The sequence below is a fragment of the Drosophila santomea genome, chromosome 3R (assembly GCF_016746245.2).
Source record: "Drosophila santomea strain STO CAGO 1482 chromosome 3R, Prin_Dsan_1.1, whole genome shotgun sequence".
NCBI lineage: Eukaryota > Metazoa > Arthropoda > Insecta > Diptera > Drosophilidae > Drosophila > Drosophila santomea.
In genome coordinates, this window is record NC_053019.2 from 24,222,500 (window position 1) to 24,240,331 (window position 17,832).

General features: G+C 43.4%; 1 protein-coding gene across 2 annotated transcripts in view; it reads left to right on the forward strand.

The window, feature by feature from the left end:
* The window catches only part of LOC120451177, a 56,519-nt gene extending 41,224 nt beyond the window's left edge, over window positions 1-15,295 (forward strand). For both annotated transcript variants that reach the window (XM_039634613.2, XM_039634614.2), the window contains exons 3-11: window positions 9,485-9,640; window positions 9,727-9,927; window positions 10,006-10,156; window positions 10,311-10,379; window positions 10,894-11,879; window positions 11,947-12,383; window positions 12,482-12,782; window positions 12,840-13,009; window positions 13,072-15,295. In XM_039634613.2, coding sequence (XP_039490547.1) covers window positions 9,485-9,640; window positions 9,727-9,927; window positions 10,006-10,156; window positions 10,311-10,379; window positions 10,894-11,879; window positions 11,947-12,383; window positions 12,482-12,782; window positions 12,840-13,009; window positions 13,072-14,379 — 3,779 coding nt within the window. In that variant the 3' untranslated portion in view covers window positions 14,380-15,295. The remainder of the gene's footprint in view (window positions 1-9,484; window positions 9,641-9,726; window positions 9,928-10,005; window positions 10,157-10,310; window positions 10,380-10,893; window positions 11,880-11,946; window positions 12,384-12,481; window positions 12,783-12,839; window positions 13,010-13,071) is intronic.
* Window positions 15,296-17,832: the final 2,537 nt, after the last annotated feature.

Genomic DNA, 17,832 nt, shown 5'->3' on the forward strand with positions numbered 1-17,832 from the left:
GTTCTGGGCTCTAGGCTTTGGGTTCTGGGTTCTGGGTTCCTGCTCCTTGGTTGCAAGTTGCATGCTGCTGCTGGTGCGGATGTTGCTGCTGTTGCTGGTGTTGCAGCTACACTTGTTGTTGCCGTTGATGTTCGCTTTTGGCTTCGGCATGTTGGGAATCATGTATGTATGACTTTGACATTGACAGCGCTGAGGGACAGGGACAGGAATGTGGGGGGGGGGGCATATCAGTGAATACCGATGGGGCAACCTGAAGAAGAATACGGTGCAGAGCACCGTCCAGGGGCACCTGGGGCAAGTGGCCACTCAAAGACGGTGATTACACACACATCATGATGGCCATGCTCCAGCACTAAAGAAATGCAAATTCTTTGCACTCTACGTTTATTTACTTTGTACAGTTAGTTTGGCTGTCATGCACTGAACGAAATTTGACTTGGCTTGTCAACACGCTGACAAGGGTTTATTTGTGTTTATTGTATTGATTCCCCAGCTATGCGAATGCACAGCTGTCAATATTTGACAGTTTACTTTTGTTTTCGACTGCCAATGAATATTTTAAAACGATTTTACGATAAAAGTGACATGGGCATCAGCAAGTGAAACTTTTGCATACAAAGTAAACACTTTAATTCTTTCAGACAATTCTTTAATAAATTTGATACCAAAACAAATGAAGTCAAAAAAAATTAAATTAAATTTTTCTTTATCACACTTTGTATATTCCTTAAGATTTTTTTTTAAGCTATTTGAATGCATTTTAAAAAGAGCCACGTTAGCGTTTTTATCCGACAATCTGGTCATTTCATGAAGTAAACAACAGTATCAAAAGTTGGCAGACAGATTACATAACTCGGGTATCAAGTTAAATTACGTTTGGCTTTTTAAGGCACTTGGGAATCATATTTGGGCCAGTAAAACACGCTGTATGTACTTACCCATTTAGGCTTCAGCCTAAAATACAGTGTATGTCCGCTAAGTGATCCCAGCTCGTCACCATTCCCTCGGGTGGCCACCGCATCCACTCCATTCAATTAGCAACTCATAATAACAATAATTTTTCCAGCAATTCGCATTCGGTAAAACATTTTGTGGCACGTTCGTCGCCAGCAATGTTCGTGACGTTGAATCCTCAAACCATCAGCGGTAGGAAAGGCACCAAAAGCCCCCGAAATCCCCCCGAAAACCCCTTCTTTATAACCCTGGAAACCCTCTAGGCATTGACTGCAACAATGTTTCCTGGTAAATGATGCATAATAATCGGGAGCGGGTGAGCTTTGGTAGCTTCACTGAGGTGAAAGGCGGTAAAAGCAGGGAGTCGGAGTGGAGGTGGACGTGGAAGTAGAAGTGGAAGTGGGTGGAAACGCGACTGAATGCTCGGGGAGAACTACTCCATGGAATGTGGATGTGGGACAGCATTCTACTATGGGCGGTAATGGCAGCACGAAAGAAATCATAGTAAAAGCACACCCATGAGCAACAACTGCGGTCACGATGATAATCGAAAAACTGGCACGTGGACTTCTTGAAACCATAGTAATGATGAAGCCGCTACCATAGGATGAATACCCATAATTATAAATAAACCATTATCTTGAACGTCAAGTTATCTACAAAGAATATCACTTGCCTTTTCCACGCAAATATTTTCTGTTACTATTAAACACAACTGACCTTAAGCTGAATGCCAGCCTCTCTGACAAGCAAAAGGGACACCTCAGAATTGCGGTCCTATTATCTTGACCTCTGATGTACGTGCCACTTGCAATCACGAGAATGACGATGAGGATGACGAGTCAACGACGACGTTGATGGGTTTGTGATTGTGGATGTGGATGTGGATGTATGCCGGTAAATGGCGATGGTAGTTGGTAGAAGGTTGCCGCTCGCCGGACACAGACCGCAATAACGCACCTACACACTCACACATACACTCACACAGAGAGACAGACACTCACGTTGCATATACACATTGTAGCCTGCGACCGCCCACGCCCTCGGATGCCACGCCCTTCCATGACAGAAATTGCTGACTGCGGCTTGCGGTTGCACTTTGCTGCGTAGCTTACGAAAGTTCCCTCGGCGGCTTCCGTTGGCCACCGAAAAAAAAACTGGGCTCCTCTTCTCCCTTTGCCACTTTATCTGTCTCGCTTTCTTGCCTGAAATCTTAGTGCTCTTTTACACAAAGAAAAACGCTAATATATATATTTAATATATCTCGAAATCTACGTTGATAATATACATAAATGCATGCACTACTTTCACTTTTACTACTATTGCTAATAAACGTCAATGTTTTGGAGTGCGATTTAAATAGAAAGCAAGTACAAATTGCCGCAAGTCAAAGCCATATTTCATGATTTTAATCAGCAAATAAAAATGGTTGTAACCAGTGATGCATTTATGTAACATATAACATTTAAAGCATACTCGTATTCATGGCCCCAAATTGCCAGCTATAAAATACACAAACGCAGAGTACAAGCACCAATTTTGTTCAATGTTTCCTGCAAGTGTGTATTATTTACCCGCTTCAACTGAAACATTTTTATAATTTCCTTCGATTTTATTTTCTTCTTTTTTTTTTTTTTGGTTGCTTTTCTTTGGCTTGGCTTGACTATTGGTTTGTGGTCTCTGTTTGCTTGTTTTTATTATTTTATTGATGTTTTTGTTGCTGTTGTCCGGTTCGTTGGCCATTGGCAACATTGTTATTTTCTGCTATTTGGCCATTGACTATTGACCAGCCATCCTTCATTCCCTGTCCGTGGTTGTTGCTCTCCTTTGGAACTGCCTTTATTTTTAGCTTTCTTCTCTTCTTTTGGCTGAGTTTTTCATTTTTTTATTTTTCAACAACAGCACATCGGCAGCTTATTTATTTATTTGGTTTTAATGCATGTGGGTACGGGTTCGCCGGTTTTCCAGGAAGCTGCATTGAGTCATTGGTAAATGGTTTACGTTTAACCCATTTAAAAATGCAAGCGAGCGGTGGGGGTGGGCGGTTGTCGAAAGAGTGCAACTCATGCCCATCATCGTCCACATCCTCCTTTCATCCGCTGCGGCGTTGGGTAAAACGCACATTCCACATTTCGCCATTTAGCATACAATGTGGCAAACAAAACTTACATGGATAACTCTATTTACACGGAGGAGAATACTTATTTCCATAGTTCCTATAATATTATTTAGGACTGGCTAGGATTTCACTTTATGCAATCAGTATGTCTTTTCTGAAATAATTGGTTAAAATATTTGCCTTACTAACTTTTTTTACACACCTTGATTCTTTTTTGTGTACCTTTGATTTTGAGGCAATTTTAAGATTTTAATAATACAATACATGGCATTTTTTCCCTGTGTACCATCCCGTTTCCTTTCACACACCCACTCGTCTCTCTCCTTTGCAGTTTCAATTTGTTGTTGCCGCTGCTCGTTGTTTGTTTACGGAGCCGGCGAAAATATTGAACGGAAATTTTACAATATGATTTATTGAGGGGGAAATGTTTGCACTGCGGCACTGTGCACTGCAATGCACAGCACTGCAAAAGTTGGTGCCAAATTTCAGCGGAAATGAGTTCGCTTATGGGCAGCAGCATATTGTATTTTGGTTATCCGCTATTGTGACAGCCATTGAGTCGGCAACTTGGCTCTTTAGCCAGTTGGCCAGTTGGACAGTTGGACAGTTGGCCATTCCGAATCCAGGAAGGTATTTACTATTTGCCCGCTGCATCGCTGCATCGAATGGAGCAAGAATTGATGTGTGTTCTGCTAGTTGCGAAGTGGCCAATTAGGTTCTGTTTACGGAGAAGAAAGGCAGCTGGGGCTCGGGTGGCACAATTGAATTGGCAGCAGATAGTCTGGATTTTAATCGAAACTAGTTTCGTTTCGTATTTCCATTTAATTCGCATTCGGTATTTGAAATGCGCAAATTTCCATTTCGAATCCCCCATAATCCTTTAATAATCCCCAGAAAACTTTCGGGCTAACATATTTGCCCCGCCTCGACACGAAGTAAATTCGAACAAAGCCGCTTCCTATTGTTCTTGACTCGCTTATATCGGGGCGATTCACCCGACGACTTTGCACAAACACAGTTTTCACAATGGTGGGTCTGCCAACACGCCCCGAACAACATTTAGATAAAATTCCATTCCACTTTCATTCCGAGCCAAGGAATTCATCCAAGCTCGGCACTAAGAAAAACTAATGTATATTAAGATTATACTGACCTACATATATTGAATATGTTGTAGAACCTTTAGTTTTGTATCTCTATCTTGAAAACATCTTTCAACAAATATTTCTTAAAATAAGTATCAAATCTATTACCTAAGTACCTATTTATTTTCTTCAGTGCAAGCTCCAACTTTGACCCCGAGTCTTGTCCCCTGTGCGTGCAATGCAAATTGCCAAAGAAAATTTATTCCAACTACTGAATGCGAATTTTCTAGAGCGCCAAAAGTTAACCAAATATGTCAATTGAATGCTTTGTGTGGCAGTGATAAAGGGGATCGGAGTTGCGTGGGGAAGGTGGCAGGGGATGTGGCATGTGGCAAACAACAAACAAAACGCAGGACCAACTAACCAAGAACGGAGCTTGTAGGTTAAAAAGCAATTTATCTTTGACTTTTGCCAAGTAAATTCCCGCCATTGTCTAAAGTGGTTCGAATGCCCCATTCCATGTCCTCGAAGTATTTGTGCTGCCATATATGTACGTTTATGTGTTTTTAGTGTTAGGATGCCTTGGAGCTTGCAGCAGTTGTGGGCGGTTAGTTATGTGAATGTGGCAAAGGCACATTTAACTTAACTAGTTGCCATTCCGAGTATTTTCAACCACTCAATTACACCGAACCACAGACATTCAATTGAGCAGCCATATGCAGCTTAAGCAAAAGGCAAACAATGCAGCACCGAATGTAGAAATTATAGCAGTTACCATTGCCATTGCCGTTGCAGTTGCAAGTTGCAAGTTGCCCCTTTTGCCTGCTGGACTTTTCAATAAATTCTCCGTTGGCATTTGGAAATTTGATCAAAACAGCACGTAAAACTATTTGAACTGCTAACCCAAATAAGCTGGGGCATACAGCCATCCAGCCACGTCGAACCACTTCCCCACCGCCCCGTGCCGCAATCCTTTCTCCACGTCGCGCCAATGAACTGTGTGCAATCAATAGATGCGATTCAAGTTGCTGCGTTGCAGTTGTTGCCGCTGTGCAGTTGCTGGTGCAGCAGCAACACGAGCTACAAGATACTTTCTGTGCAACCATAGAACTTCCCACATGCCGCAGCGGAATGCCATGGAATGTGCACACGCATCTTCGACTGCCATCCGATCTCCCAGCTTCCCCTGCCACCCCAACCAACCCCTCCAGCTTTTCCCATCTCTACCATCTTTCCGCAGTCTTGCGGTGGGTGTCCCCTTCTTCCGTCTACAAACCCGCTTTCCGTTCCCCTTGGAAATTCCCCTGCTGCATGGCAGGAGCTTACATTTATGCGCGAAATTGTCGTATGCATTTGCACATTCATAAATTCTCGTTGAGCGCCCCCGAAGCGACAGCAGACCACAGACCCAAAAGAATGCTTTCTAGACACAGCAAGGAATTTGCTAGGAATCTGTGAAACTAACTGAAATTGTGGTTAATTGAAATGTGGGACCATAAAAGTCTAATGGCATATAATTATTCAATGCCGAATTTCCAAATGCAATACTTTTTGTTTTAGCTTCCCACAAATGATGATTGTTCTTGTGTGATACATTTGGGAGATGTAACTTTTTTTCCCTGTACATTACATGCCATTAGATCTGATGGTGCACAAATAGTTGGCAACCCGTTCCACTGTCTCCCAGCTGATGCTGCTCGCTCGTGCGGCATTTAAATTTCCTTTTTAATTTTATTTTTTAGAATGAACATTTTTTTTTTTTTTGCTTTTTCGTTTTTCATACTCTTTTCATCTTCCTGCTGCAGGCACATTTTATTATTGCATTTTACAACAACGCGGGCAACCTTAGAACAGCACGTCATTAGGCGATAAATTATCTCGTGCGCGTTGCATTTTGCATAAAATGTTGCCGCTGCCTTTGGATTTGGAGCGGTAAAAGTGTGCCAACGCTGCAGTTGCAGCTGTGCCAGCGGAGGCAGCGGCATTAAAGGATGCCAGGCAATTTGAATTTGCGAAATTCCATGGGGGCCCAGACCCGTTAGTTGGCGGCCGAGGCCGAAGTCGATGCCAGGCAGTGGCAGTGGCAGTGGCAGACGCAAGCCGGCTTATCTATGCACAAGATGTTGCCGTTTTGATAAGCTCGGCGCAGCAGCCGGCAATTTATGTGCCGCTGCTGCAGCAGCAATTGCAGTTGCAGTTGCATTCATCATCAACCGCTGCAGCAGCATCGGCAGCAACAGTTGCTGCCTGGAATGCACTGTGGCGAAGCCGCACTGTGGGAGATTCGATCGAGTTTAGCTCGTTAAAACGTAATCCTTTTAGAACTAAGATAGCTATCATTCTTGGGAATGATTTGTTTCTCATTTAATGTTCCCTTAAAAACATGTAGGCCTAGTTTTTAAGTGATACTTTCTATACAATCACTGTTGAGTAAGGTCATGCTGTGCTGTAATAAAATATTTGCTGATTGACACCAGAAGTTTTCCCAGCTAGATCGTCTGAATTCCCATTGTGCGGCGACGTGCGTTCAACTATGCAAATTTGTGCAGCAGCGCCCAGTTCCCCGCCTTTCCGCCTTCCCGGTTTCCCCAGGAACCAAGGAACCCATCTCTGCTGCAATCTGCCCCCCACACTATTGACTTGCAACTTGCTACAACTTAGTAAGTGCAGATGGGAGTATATACTGTACGTATATATACTTGTCAAACAGCATTCAAGCACGATTCTGGGAAGCATTCCTCTGCGCTGAGTTGACTGGGAAGACTTATGCATTGCTTTGACTACGACAGATTTTAATACAAATGAGCTGAAATTATATAGGGTTGCATGGTTTATAGAAGAATCCACGGCTAGAAGGGGGGGGCCACAGATAGATAACTGGATGTCATGACAGTTCAATCACCGAGATTGCCGATCTTGTTTGCAGCTGCGTTGAGTTATGGCCAGCGATGATGGTCTCCAGAAGCGATCCAACCCAATTGATAGCCCCCAAGCCAGCCAGTTTAGAAAGCTGTGGAATAGTTACAATTGCAAGTGAATGTCAAGCACATTAAATAGATGGCTCTGTGCGAGCATTGACTCCTCGAGCAGCGAAGCAATTAATCTGCAAACTTAACGATTCCGCTAACGACGCCGAAACACACACACACGAGCTGAAAGGTTTAAGGGTAATGCTGCTGCTGACATGTCCTTCCCCTCCTTTCATTCCACCAGCCAAGTATCCGAGTATCCGAGTAACCAACTGGGTATCCAACCCTCTCAAACAGGCGATGACAAATGGCAAATTGCAGCACGGCAAGGTGTGCGCTGTGCGCACTGGATGACAAAAAAATCGCTGAACTTTGACTCTCGAAAAGCGAGCGTCGTTAGCGGCGGAGTAGTTGCCAAAGCGCAATTAAACGCCCCGCCATTGAAACAATTACGCTATAACAATTACGCCCTGGTTGCACATGCAACTGCTACTGCACTTGCACTTGCAAAAATATAAGCAATTGTTTAATATCCTGCTCTAGTTAGTTTTTATTGGCTGATAGTGCTTCAAGTTCAAGTTCGACAGACGCACAGTGCTTTTAAGCACAGATCATATACACTGTTCCTGTTTGGTTTAGTGTTTATTTTTTAAACACTTCAGACATTTTAATTGTACGATTTCTCCCGGTGCACCTGTGGTTTCCCCTCGATCCGATCTTCCTGCAACCCCTCACCCGCGGAGTGCACTCCGTGTTTGTTAATGTGCCGCACTTAGCGGGACGCAGTGGCTCCATTGCTGACGTGGCCGTCGATGGCATTTCCATGCGTCAAATTGCCGCCGGGCATTGCGTGTAATTACAGCAATAAAAATTGCAACACATTGCGTACAAACATGCAACATAAGCGGGGCAAATTCCAGAGTCGAAAGAGCCAGAGCCAAAGCCAGTGCCAGTGCTTTAAGATACATCCCTCGCAGCATGTTCAGCAATTATATAATTTATAGTAGTCCATTTATCAAAACCGAAACAAATATTCAGTTTCCGAGCGCGCAGCTAGCAAAAAAGAGCAGACCGTCTTGCCACAATTTGTGACTGACTAACGAGCAGTCAGCACATTCAGCATTTGGCAACAACCGAGTGCACTTGGCCACTTGGGTGGCAGGCTGATTGGAGCTGCATGGTTGTGGTGGGGCTCTCATTTTTTTCTAGGGGGCCTTTGAAAGGAGGAGGAGGAGGGGGGACTGAAGGATGTCCGTCGAGCGGAACGCAAGTTGATTGCATTTTTAGCATAAATTTCAACGCATTTGACTAATGTCCCGACATTTGTTAAAGGGGTTCCACTGCCGCACTTTGCCATTTTTTAGCCGTCAAGTACTCAACCTGGCATTGGCCATTATCATTTCCACTTCCCTGGAACTCACTCGTTCTGCTAATAGATAATGTGATGCCTGATGGACGACTTTCGACAAAGTTGTATGCAAATCTCCGATTCTGCTGACCGCTGGCCATGTAATTGTTTCAACTGCTTAATATCACGTATACGCACCGCCGGACCGTTGCAGCAACGGGCGCAGACGTCGCCATGGTTGCGTCAACAGCAGAACAGCAGCACAAGAATTAATTAACACGCCAAGTCTGCCTGGACACGCCTGCAGCACGTAGCGGAGACTCCAGCTCGGAGTCGGACTCGCCGAGACTCGGACCCAGACCAAAAAACCAGAGCCGTGGACTTGGCCAGAACCAGAGTTAGAAGCATTGCCCCATAACTCACTGAAAAAAGAATTGGACCTCCAGTGCACACATAATGTGTTATCTGAGCTGAACTGATCAGCTATTATTTCATTCTCTTCATAATTACATTAGATATTTTACAGAATATGATTACTCTGAATGCCCTTTCAAAATGAATGACTATAGATTCAAATCAAATGACTAAAGATTCAAAATGAATGACTCAAAGATTTTGTTTCAGTGCGTGTGCCCAGCACGGCTCCGTTGTTTGGCAGTTTCTATTTCTCAGATTTTTTCTGTGTGCTCTGGGTATTTATGGGCATTGCAGTAAAAACCTCGATGCAGTTGTGGGAGAATGGGCGGACTGGGGCGGTGTTAAGTGAAAAGCGTGAAATTTATAACAGCCAATAGATTAAGCTAGAATATAAATAACATTTTCATTTTTTCTTTATTTTTTTCGTTTTTTTTTGTGGCCCGGTTTCTTTAGCCGGCTCATTGTCCGCCTTTTGTCTATTGTCTGGGCAATGGGCGGAGGATTATTGGAACCAATAATTTAGCCGCGTCGCGCCAAGCACAGATTCTTAATCAATTGTTTTTTATTTTTTTGCTCGTTTGCTCTTTTGCAGTTGCTGCCGCCGTCGCCCAACCGAAGAACTCAACCGCACTTCTGCCATATCTGCAGATCCAGAAGCACGCCGTCACAAGACTGACCATCAGCAAGCCCCACTCCCCGTACTATCTGCCATGCATACCCATCCTAACGCCCTACAACCGCGATCAGGGTGAGTGTACTTTATGAGATTGCATAGAATTGCAAAATAGAAATGCAATTATGAGTACTTACTAACATTTTCGCACTGTGACACAGACAACCAGCCCATCTACTGCAGCTGGTACCGGAATGACGTAATAGTCGAACAAGTATCGTATCGCAAGAATGACTTCTTTATCTATGACAATGGGACGCTGCGACTGCCCACCAATGAAAAGGCCAGCGGCGAGTATTACTGCAAGATCGAGTGGGATGAGTCGGCGGTGATATCCGACACCATCACTGTCGAGTATCCAGGTGAGTTGCTCACTTGGACTAAAAGAAATTGAATGATGAATTTTGACGAATTTTTTAATTCATGTTTATGCATTTCAGTGCTCAAGCGGCTCTTTCCTGGCCAACAGCAGACGGCCAACATTAGTGCGTTGGAAAACAAACCGCTGGTGCTGAGCTGCCCCTTTCTGAGTGTTCCAGCTGCCCGTTTTAGTTGGTACTTTGGCAACGATTCTCTGACCAATGACAACAGGCGAGTAAAGATCAGTGTTGAAGCATCGAGCAGCGGGCCAAGACTTGTATATATGGCCTATATACTTGGAGAGCTTGCCAGCTGGATGGGTTGACCCACGCTTTGAGCTACAATTTTGTTTATTCACTTTATAATAAATTACTGATTATTGCAGTACTCTCATCCTGTCAAATGGCACCCTAATATTGAGGCATCTGCTTCTGGAACAGGCGGGTAAATACAAGTGAGTATAATGAAAATCTAGTTTAAGCACATCCAATCAACATCAGTTTAAATCATGTTTAAACAGCCCTTCAAAATGCAGCTTAAGTTAACTGCTAGTTTCCGTATTGCACTTTTAATGCACATGCACATTTAACCTGTTATATGTGTAGATGCCCTGCTGTGTAAAACTGCTATCCCGATCTGCCCAGTTTAACTAAATTAAGACCGAGGGCAATTTTCCATTTGGCTGCTGCCGCCGCAGCGCTCCACCTTCGCCTTTGTGGCAAAATCAACACCTTTTGCGGCACTCCATCAGCAGACCCACTCCCAAACCCGCACACACACACTAGCATTCACGCACCACTCGCACCGAGTGCCGGTGTGCCCTTAAACAATGCATTAATTAACACTTAGCGGCGGCCGAGTGGTGGCTGTAATTGTGGCCATTGTCCATGTCAATTATCGCGCGGGACCACTGACCACTATCCATTTTCCATTATCCATTATCCACTATCCACTATTCCCCGTTGCAGATGCGTGGCGCAGAACACATTTGCCGGCAAGACGCACCGCCAGTTCATTTGGCAACTGCAAGTGGAGCCCAAGGATGCTACATTTTATCCCAAAAACGAGGCGGGAATTACCGAGACATCCGTTTCGAAGGCCCAACTATTGCCGGCATTTCAGAATGCGACAGTTTACGTTGCCGCCGGCGGATCCGTGTTGCTACAATGCCACGCGGTGGCAGCCTTTGTGCCCATTGTGTGGTACCTCCAGCCGCCGAACAATAAGATGCTGCGCCTGAGCAACAACAGTGTGGCCTATTCCATCATGAATGCTAGTGTAGCCCAGCATGAAGGACGCTACAGCTGTATAACGCCGCTGGAAACGCAAAACTTCCAGGTGATTGTGACCACACCGCCGAGGATTGTGAGTCGCCTGCCCGTCGAGGTGGTGTATATTGGTCTCTCGAGGACACTTACCTGCCGGGCAGAGGGTCATCCGGAACCGAGTATCACCTGGTACCACAACGGAATCCATTTGAACAGCTCCTATACACGGTACATTAGCGGCAATGAGTTGCACGTCCATTCGTTCGACTCCAAGGAGGAGGGCATCTACCAGTGTGTGGCCAGAAATGTGGCTGGTGAGGATTCGGCGACGGGTGAGCTGCGATTCAACCGGCAGCTCGAGGAGGTCAACCCATTGCAGAACATTCGCTGTTACCCGCACAGCTTCCATTCGATCAACATCACATTTGACAGCCGCACCCTAACGTCAATGTTTGTGGTATATATTGTGAGGAACAATCCGCACAGTTGGACCTCGTTCTCGCCCATGAAGCTAAATCAGACCTCCTACGTGGTGATATCTACTGATTTGCCCGTTTACGAGCCCTTTGCCTTGATCACCCGGGTTTTGTTTCCCACCACAGAGGTGAGGACAGGAACTTTGGTTCCCCAGCAGATGATTCTCAGCTCCTTAAGAAGTACACCAGTCACGTGCTGCACCCAGGGATGTAAGTGTTTATAACTTTCCTCGAGGTGCCAGGGAAATTTCTTATTTTCTTTATATTTGGTTTGTAGTAATGCTTCGACCTATTGCCGTGGGCAATGACACGTTTGTTAAGTGGTCGCAGGGTCAGTTGGAGAACAAGAAGTATTTCATCCTGCAGTTCTCGATCAACCACACCCATCCGCATCCTGCGCAGCTGTTAAATGGAGCTCTAAAAGGCACCTTGACTTCTGTTGAGGAAAAAGCCGACCAGGTGCGAAACCATCTGACCGAAATCCAGCCTCTTAATCAATCTGCGGCAGCCACAGTGCTGAGGAATGTGGAGCACGAGGACAACGTGGTCGATGACACCCTAGAATTGGAGGATGACATCTTTAGTCTAGTGGTGGATGCCAGTGTAACAGGAATCTTGCTGCAGCGATTCACGCGCATCAAAATGAGAGTGCTGATCATCACCACCGAGAATGAGTTCCTGGGCCAGGACTTTCGCTACGTTCAGTGGAAGATTGTGAGTAGACTGTACTGTAGGGGATTATTTTGTCATCTCTCTAGGAACCCATCTGAATGCAGGTTCTAATATGGCTTCAACACGATTTTTCCTTGCAGATCGAGAATGGCACTTCGGAGCAGTCAAATATGCCCTTTCGTTTGGTCACCCGTGAGTCGCGGGCCCTGGCCTTCAAGTTTCTGGATAGCCTAAATGAGACTTGCGTGCTGGAGTGCCACACGGAGATACAAGCACAAATGTCATTACCCAGTCAGGATCCAAAGTGTCAGGATCGAAATATAGCCAACTCTTTGCTGTTGGTAACAGGTCTCAAGCCAGACACTCGGTACAATCTGCATTTCTACAACTGCAAGACACATATTTTCTATGGCGACATCGATGAGAAGACCGAGCAGGATCGTAAGTAAAGCACTCACTTCCTATTAGCTTCCACATTGCACGGATTGTGTTTTATAGCTCCTGGCACCATCAGCAATTCGAAGTTGATTAAACAGAATGGCCTGAAATTGATGTGGGAGCCACCGATTAATCCCAATGGCCGTGTCCATCACTATGATATCCGCTGGTCCTTGGACAATGTAACCCACGAAGCTATTGTTAAGGAGTGCACCAAATGCTCATATAAGGTAATTAAAACATAAAGAGTACCCAACCCTTCGGCTATATTTATTTTAATCATCATTGTTAGTTCCCAAATGTCTCGGAGACGGCGAAAATCCATGTGGCAGTTCGCGTGATGGGTGACACTGGAGCAGGAGCTCCCATGTACTTCGACATGATAAATAATAACCACACTTGGCTGAAGGAGGAAAGCGAAACATCGGATTCGGAAGTTTACAGTGGGATTGCCATAGGCTCTTTGCTGTCAATAGCCTGTGTCTTTCTCTTCGGCCTGTTTATAATTTTCCAGCAGCGCAACTTCAAGGCCCGCGCCCAAGGACCCAGCCACCTGACCACACCCACTGATATTAATTTCGGTAATCTGAGCAGTGCCTCAGGAATGCCGGGAGACAGTGCCGGCGGTCTCAGTGGAGGAACATTGCAGCAGGATTGCCACGAGATGCAGACTCTTATTCCGCGTTCTCGTTATCACATTGAACTGCTGCCGGAGCACAGTTTGGAATACCAGACCAGCACGGCGGCCGTGGCCGTTGTTCATCTAGCGAATGGCAATGGGAGTGTCCAGGTGGCGAGGCGATCGGATCAAGATGGAGCAGCTCAGGGGGACCTGGGCATAGTCGGAGTGCACAATCTATCGCAGTTGCCGTTGTGCGGAGTTGGAGGAACATCGCCGGAGCGAAAGACCGTGCAGGATGCCATGTTGCAGGAGGCGAAAGCATTCTATATACCCTACAGGCATACGCCACCCAATGCGGTGGCTTTGAGCAGCTCCAAACAGTGTGCGGTGTCCAGTGGCTCCGAACTGGAGGTGATTGTGCCGCCAAATTCGCTGCCATTGGTCACCACCATGCCGGGACTGGGTGTGGTCGGTGGCGGTGGAGGAGCCGGTGTAGGTGGCTCCAGTCGGAGGAGCGGGAGTCTGAGCAGCAGCAGTGCCAGTAGCAGCAGCAATGGCAGCAGTAAAAAACAATTTCACACCAACTTTGTGCGCCACTCGAATTCCAATGATGGAATTTGCCTGCTGGCCGAGGAGGAGGCGGCTGCCACCTTAACACCCACCTCGGAACGGGAGTATGCGGCCGTATGCCTCACCAATGGTTTCAAACTGCCCGCCGATGTGGCCAAATCGGGGGGCGGTACGTATAACACCACCAACAATAACAATAGCAGCACTAACACTAGCCAGAAATCAGCAAATGCCAAGGAGCGTCAGCCGCGAGGCAATGGCAATCCGATCTCGTTCAGCCACAATGCATCCAAAGTTCCTGCCAACGGACCAGCGTCCGTTAACGTAAACCATTCGTCGGCGGTCAAGCAATCTTGGCCAGCGGCGACCGTGGTCCATAGACGAGCCCAGGTGGATCCCAATGGGTGAAGCAAGCAGTATTTTTATGAAGCTACTACATAGCAAGCAAGCAAAACAAAAGAAATTGAAAGGAGGTAGGCGGAAAATGATATAGGAGAGAAAATCACATTCACAGCTCGAAACATTCCAAAAGAATATTGATTATGGAGATGATGATTAGATCACTGCGATGATTAGCATTTATAAAGAGTACATTTTATAAATGTAAATATTTAGTAACTGAAACTATGGAACTATGGGAGAAATGATTAATTAAGCTAATATTTATACACATGTATCTACATACACTCGTATACAAAACACGTACGCTAAGTTGTATGCTATAGTTTTGTCACGATTCAACGTTTTTACCGTACTTTTGTATTTGTATTTGTATTTGTTTAGTTTTTGTTTGTTTTTTCGTTAATTGAGGCTCATTTTTACATGTAACTTTTCTTACACATACATATAATTTATTGTTGCTTTCGATGCAAACACAAACATAACAGAAGCACACCGAAATACATAAGTACATAGCAATAGACCGCGCAGCCCGCAAGTATGCATTACAATATTTGTCGCTGATAATTACTACGTTTAACAATTGCTTCGTAATTGCCGCAAAAAATTCAATTACACTCAAATAGAATAAATATACGCAAACAGAACAGCCAAAAACCACAAATACTGCAATAGCCCACACTCAACCACTCAACCACCAAACTACCCAACCACTCAAATACCACTCAACCACAATAGTCACAAGTGTTCACATCGATTCCGATTTAAAACGTAATCTATTCAATAATATTTGTAATTTTATTTAATTTATATTTGTAGTCCTCTTTTTTTAAGTGAAATGTTTAATGTTTAATTTCCGCATATTTACTGCTGCATTTTGTTTTGTTTACACAACCGATATATCAAATGTACCTGATTATATTCATTTTGCATTCTTGTTTTTGTGCTCTCGGTCTCACATGCACTTTCCCTTTGAAAAAGGAACAATTTCCAATTTGTGCACACATCCATATTGCATAACTCTATAATAAGCCACATAATCCATCGCATTGCAAATTCACCAACCGTACCTCGACATCAAAGCTACGCCAAACGAGAAACTACACAAACCGAGCTCCTGCTCCATTCCACTGATATTATTTTTGATAGCAATTGGAAAGTTGATTTAGTAGCCGACACAACGAAGTGTGAACTGTTGTTCTGTGTGAAACGAGATGGGAAAATTGTTACGAGATTTAGAGACAGAAACACAACCATGCACACACTTACCCCCAAAAAAACCGAACTATAGAACCATAGAATATACATTCCACTGGCGTATGCAAGTCGCAGATACATTGTACACACACATATGACACCAATTGGAGATACGTTTTTAAATGACTAAAAGAAGTACGAGAATATAGATATATATATATATATATTCAATGTGAACAAAATGTGTTTTTGAAAACTGTAACTGTAACTGTATACGTATTTAGAGTCTAAGTGCAATACCAACAATTAATTAAATAGCAAAAGGTAACCTATAAGATCCCTGAGGCAGAACAAAACCAACAACTATAAACAATAGTACCTTTCCACTCAACCAGAAGCAATGTTCAAAGTAGACTCACCTCGAACCCAGTTAGTTGCGACTTAGACCATCCGTAAATAAACAATCTGAATTGTGTTCAAGCGGAATAAAGCCGCAGACTTTGAACTCCGAACTTCCCAGTCACCGAAAGGAGTTACCAGTTTACCAGTTTGTATAGCCGAATAATTTTACAATTTACAAAACCAATGTGCATGCAGAACACAAAAGCCACAAAATGAACTTTAACCTACGAAAAGCATTTAAATACAAAATATATTCCGAAAGAAAAACTCAAAATTCCTAACTAAATAAAACAAAAAAAAAAAGCAAATAGAATGAATCGAATCGAATGAAGGAAAATCCATTTTAAACGTTACGAACATTAAGAAAACCAAAATTAACTAAACTATTATATGCATCAAAAGGCAACAAGAAAATGTATGTACTAAAGTTATAGAATTAGGCGTAAGAAATCCATATGAATGTACGTGTTTGGAAACTTCGATGATAAAATGATGATGCGGAGAACTGGAGAAATTAAGTAAAAATAGCTGCGATTGTGATCGCCGTGTAAGTGGATGTGATAAATGTTTAAATTATTTAAGCGCAAAAACAATAAACAAATACGGAAATTAATTATTAGGAAGACAAAGATAGAAATGCGTATTGCGACTTTTGCAACGGTTTTTGGCCAACGGAAACCACTCTAACTAAGAGTCCACTAAAATTGTAAGCAAACAATTATTATGTTCTTATCTTTGGCGAAACTGCTGCTCCTAGCACACTCTCTACTAAGTCTACGCATTTAAACGTAAAATTAGTTATGCGTATATTTTTATTTTTGTAATTTTAGTTTGCACTTAAGTCCACATTTTGTATACCTCATTAGTAGAGTGGCGAACAACTAAATTGTGTAAACATATAAAGGCTTGGTTTCTTCGTTTTACAATCAGAGCGTAATATTTGAACTATTCATAATTGAACAAACGAAAAAAAAACTAATGTATTTTTTATGCAATTTATATATGCATTGTACATGCAAGCGAAATTAATTATTTCAAGCAACTGAGCTGCCAACGATTCGTGTTAAAGATTTTGATGCAAGTAAATTGGCCACCACCAACCAACCAGGCCAACAAACAGGACAATGAAATTTGGCACGGCTAAAAGGAGTCTAAGAGAAAAAATTAAGAAATCGCGGTGTTTGTTTAGAGAATACAAAGATATGGCAAAGAAGAATGAACGCAACCTTAACTATTGGAAAATATACTAAAAAATAAGTTATGATGGAAAACATACAGAAATCGTGTTTTATTAACTACAAATACTGGCATTTTTCCTACAACATCAAGTAAAAAGAGTTTTTTACTGTTTAGGTTTTTATAAAATATAATTTATTATTGGTTTTAGTAAATAAATCCTTAACAAATAGGTATAAAACATCAATTTATTAATTGTCTGGAAATTCAAATATGTATCAATTGTGTCTTCGTTGGTAACATTTTACAGCGGTGTGGGTTTCGATTTATATGTAGATAGATCGATAGATTCATAGAACTAGCAAACTCTAAGTATGGTATAATATCAATAAGGTATTCACGGGTGTTTGGAGGATCATCACAACAAAGTGCTAGAAAAATGATCACAATCGATCACAAAAATTCCAAAATATCATTGACATCCGATGGCATGTCTGAGAGCATACTTATCTGCTCGCATTAAGCTTAAACTAAAGGCAACATAATGTGTATAACTAACTTGAGCTATGGATAGGCGAATATAATTTCGTGAACACCTTTGCTATGCTCTATTAAATTAACAAGCGATGCTTTAACATTTAGTGTGCCCCAGCTGGATGCTGTGGCATCTCATATAGGTACGCGTAA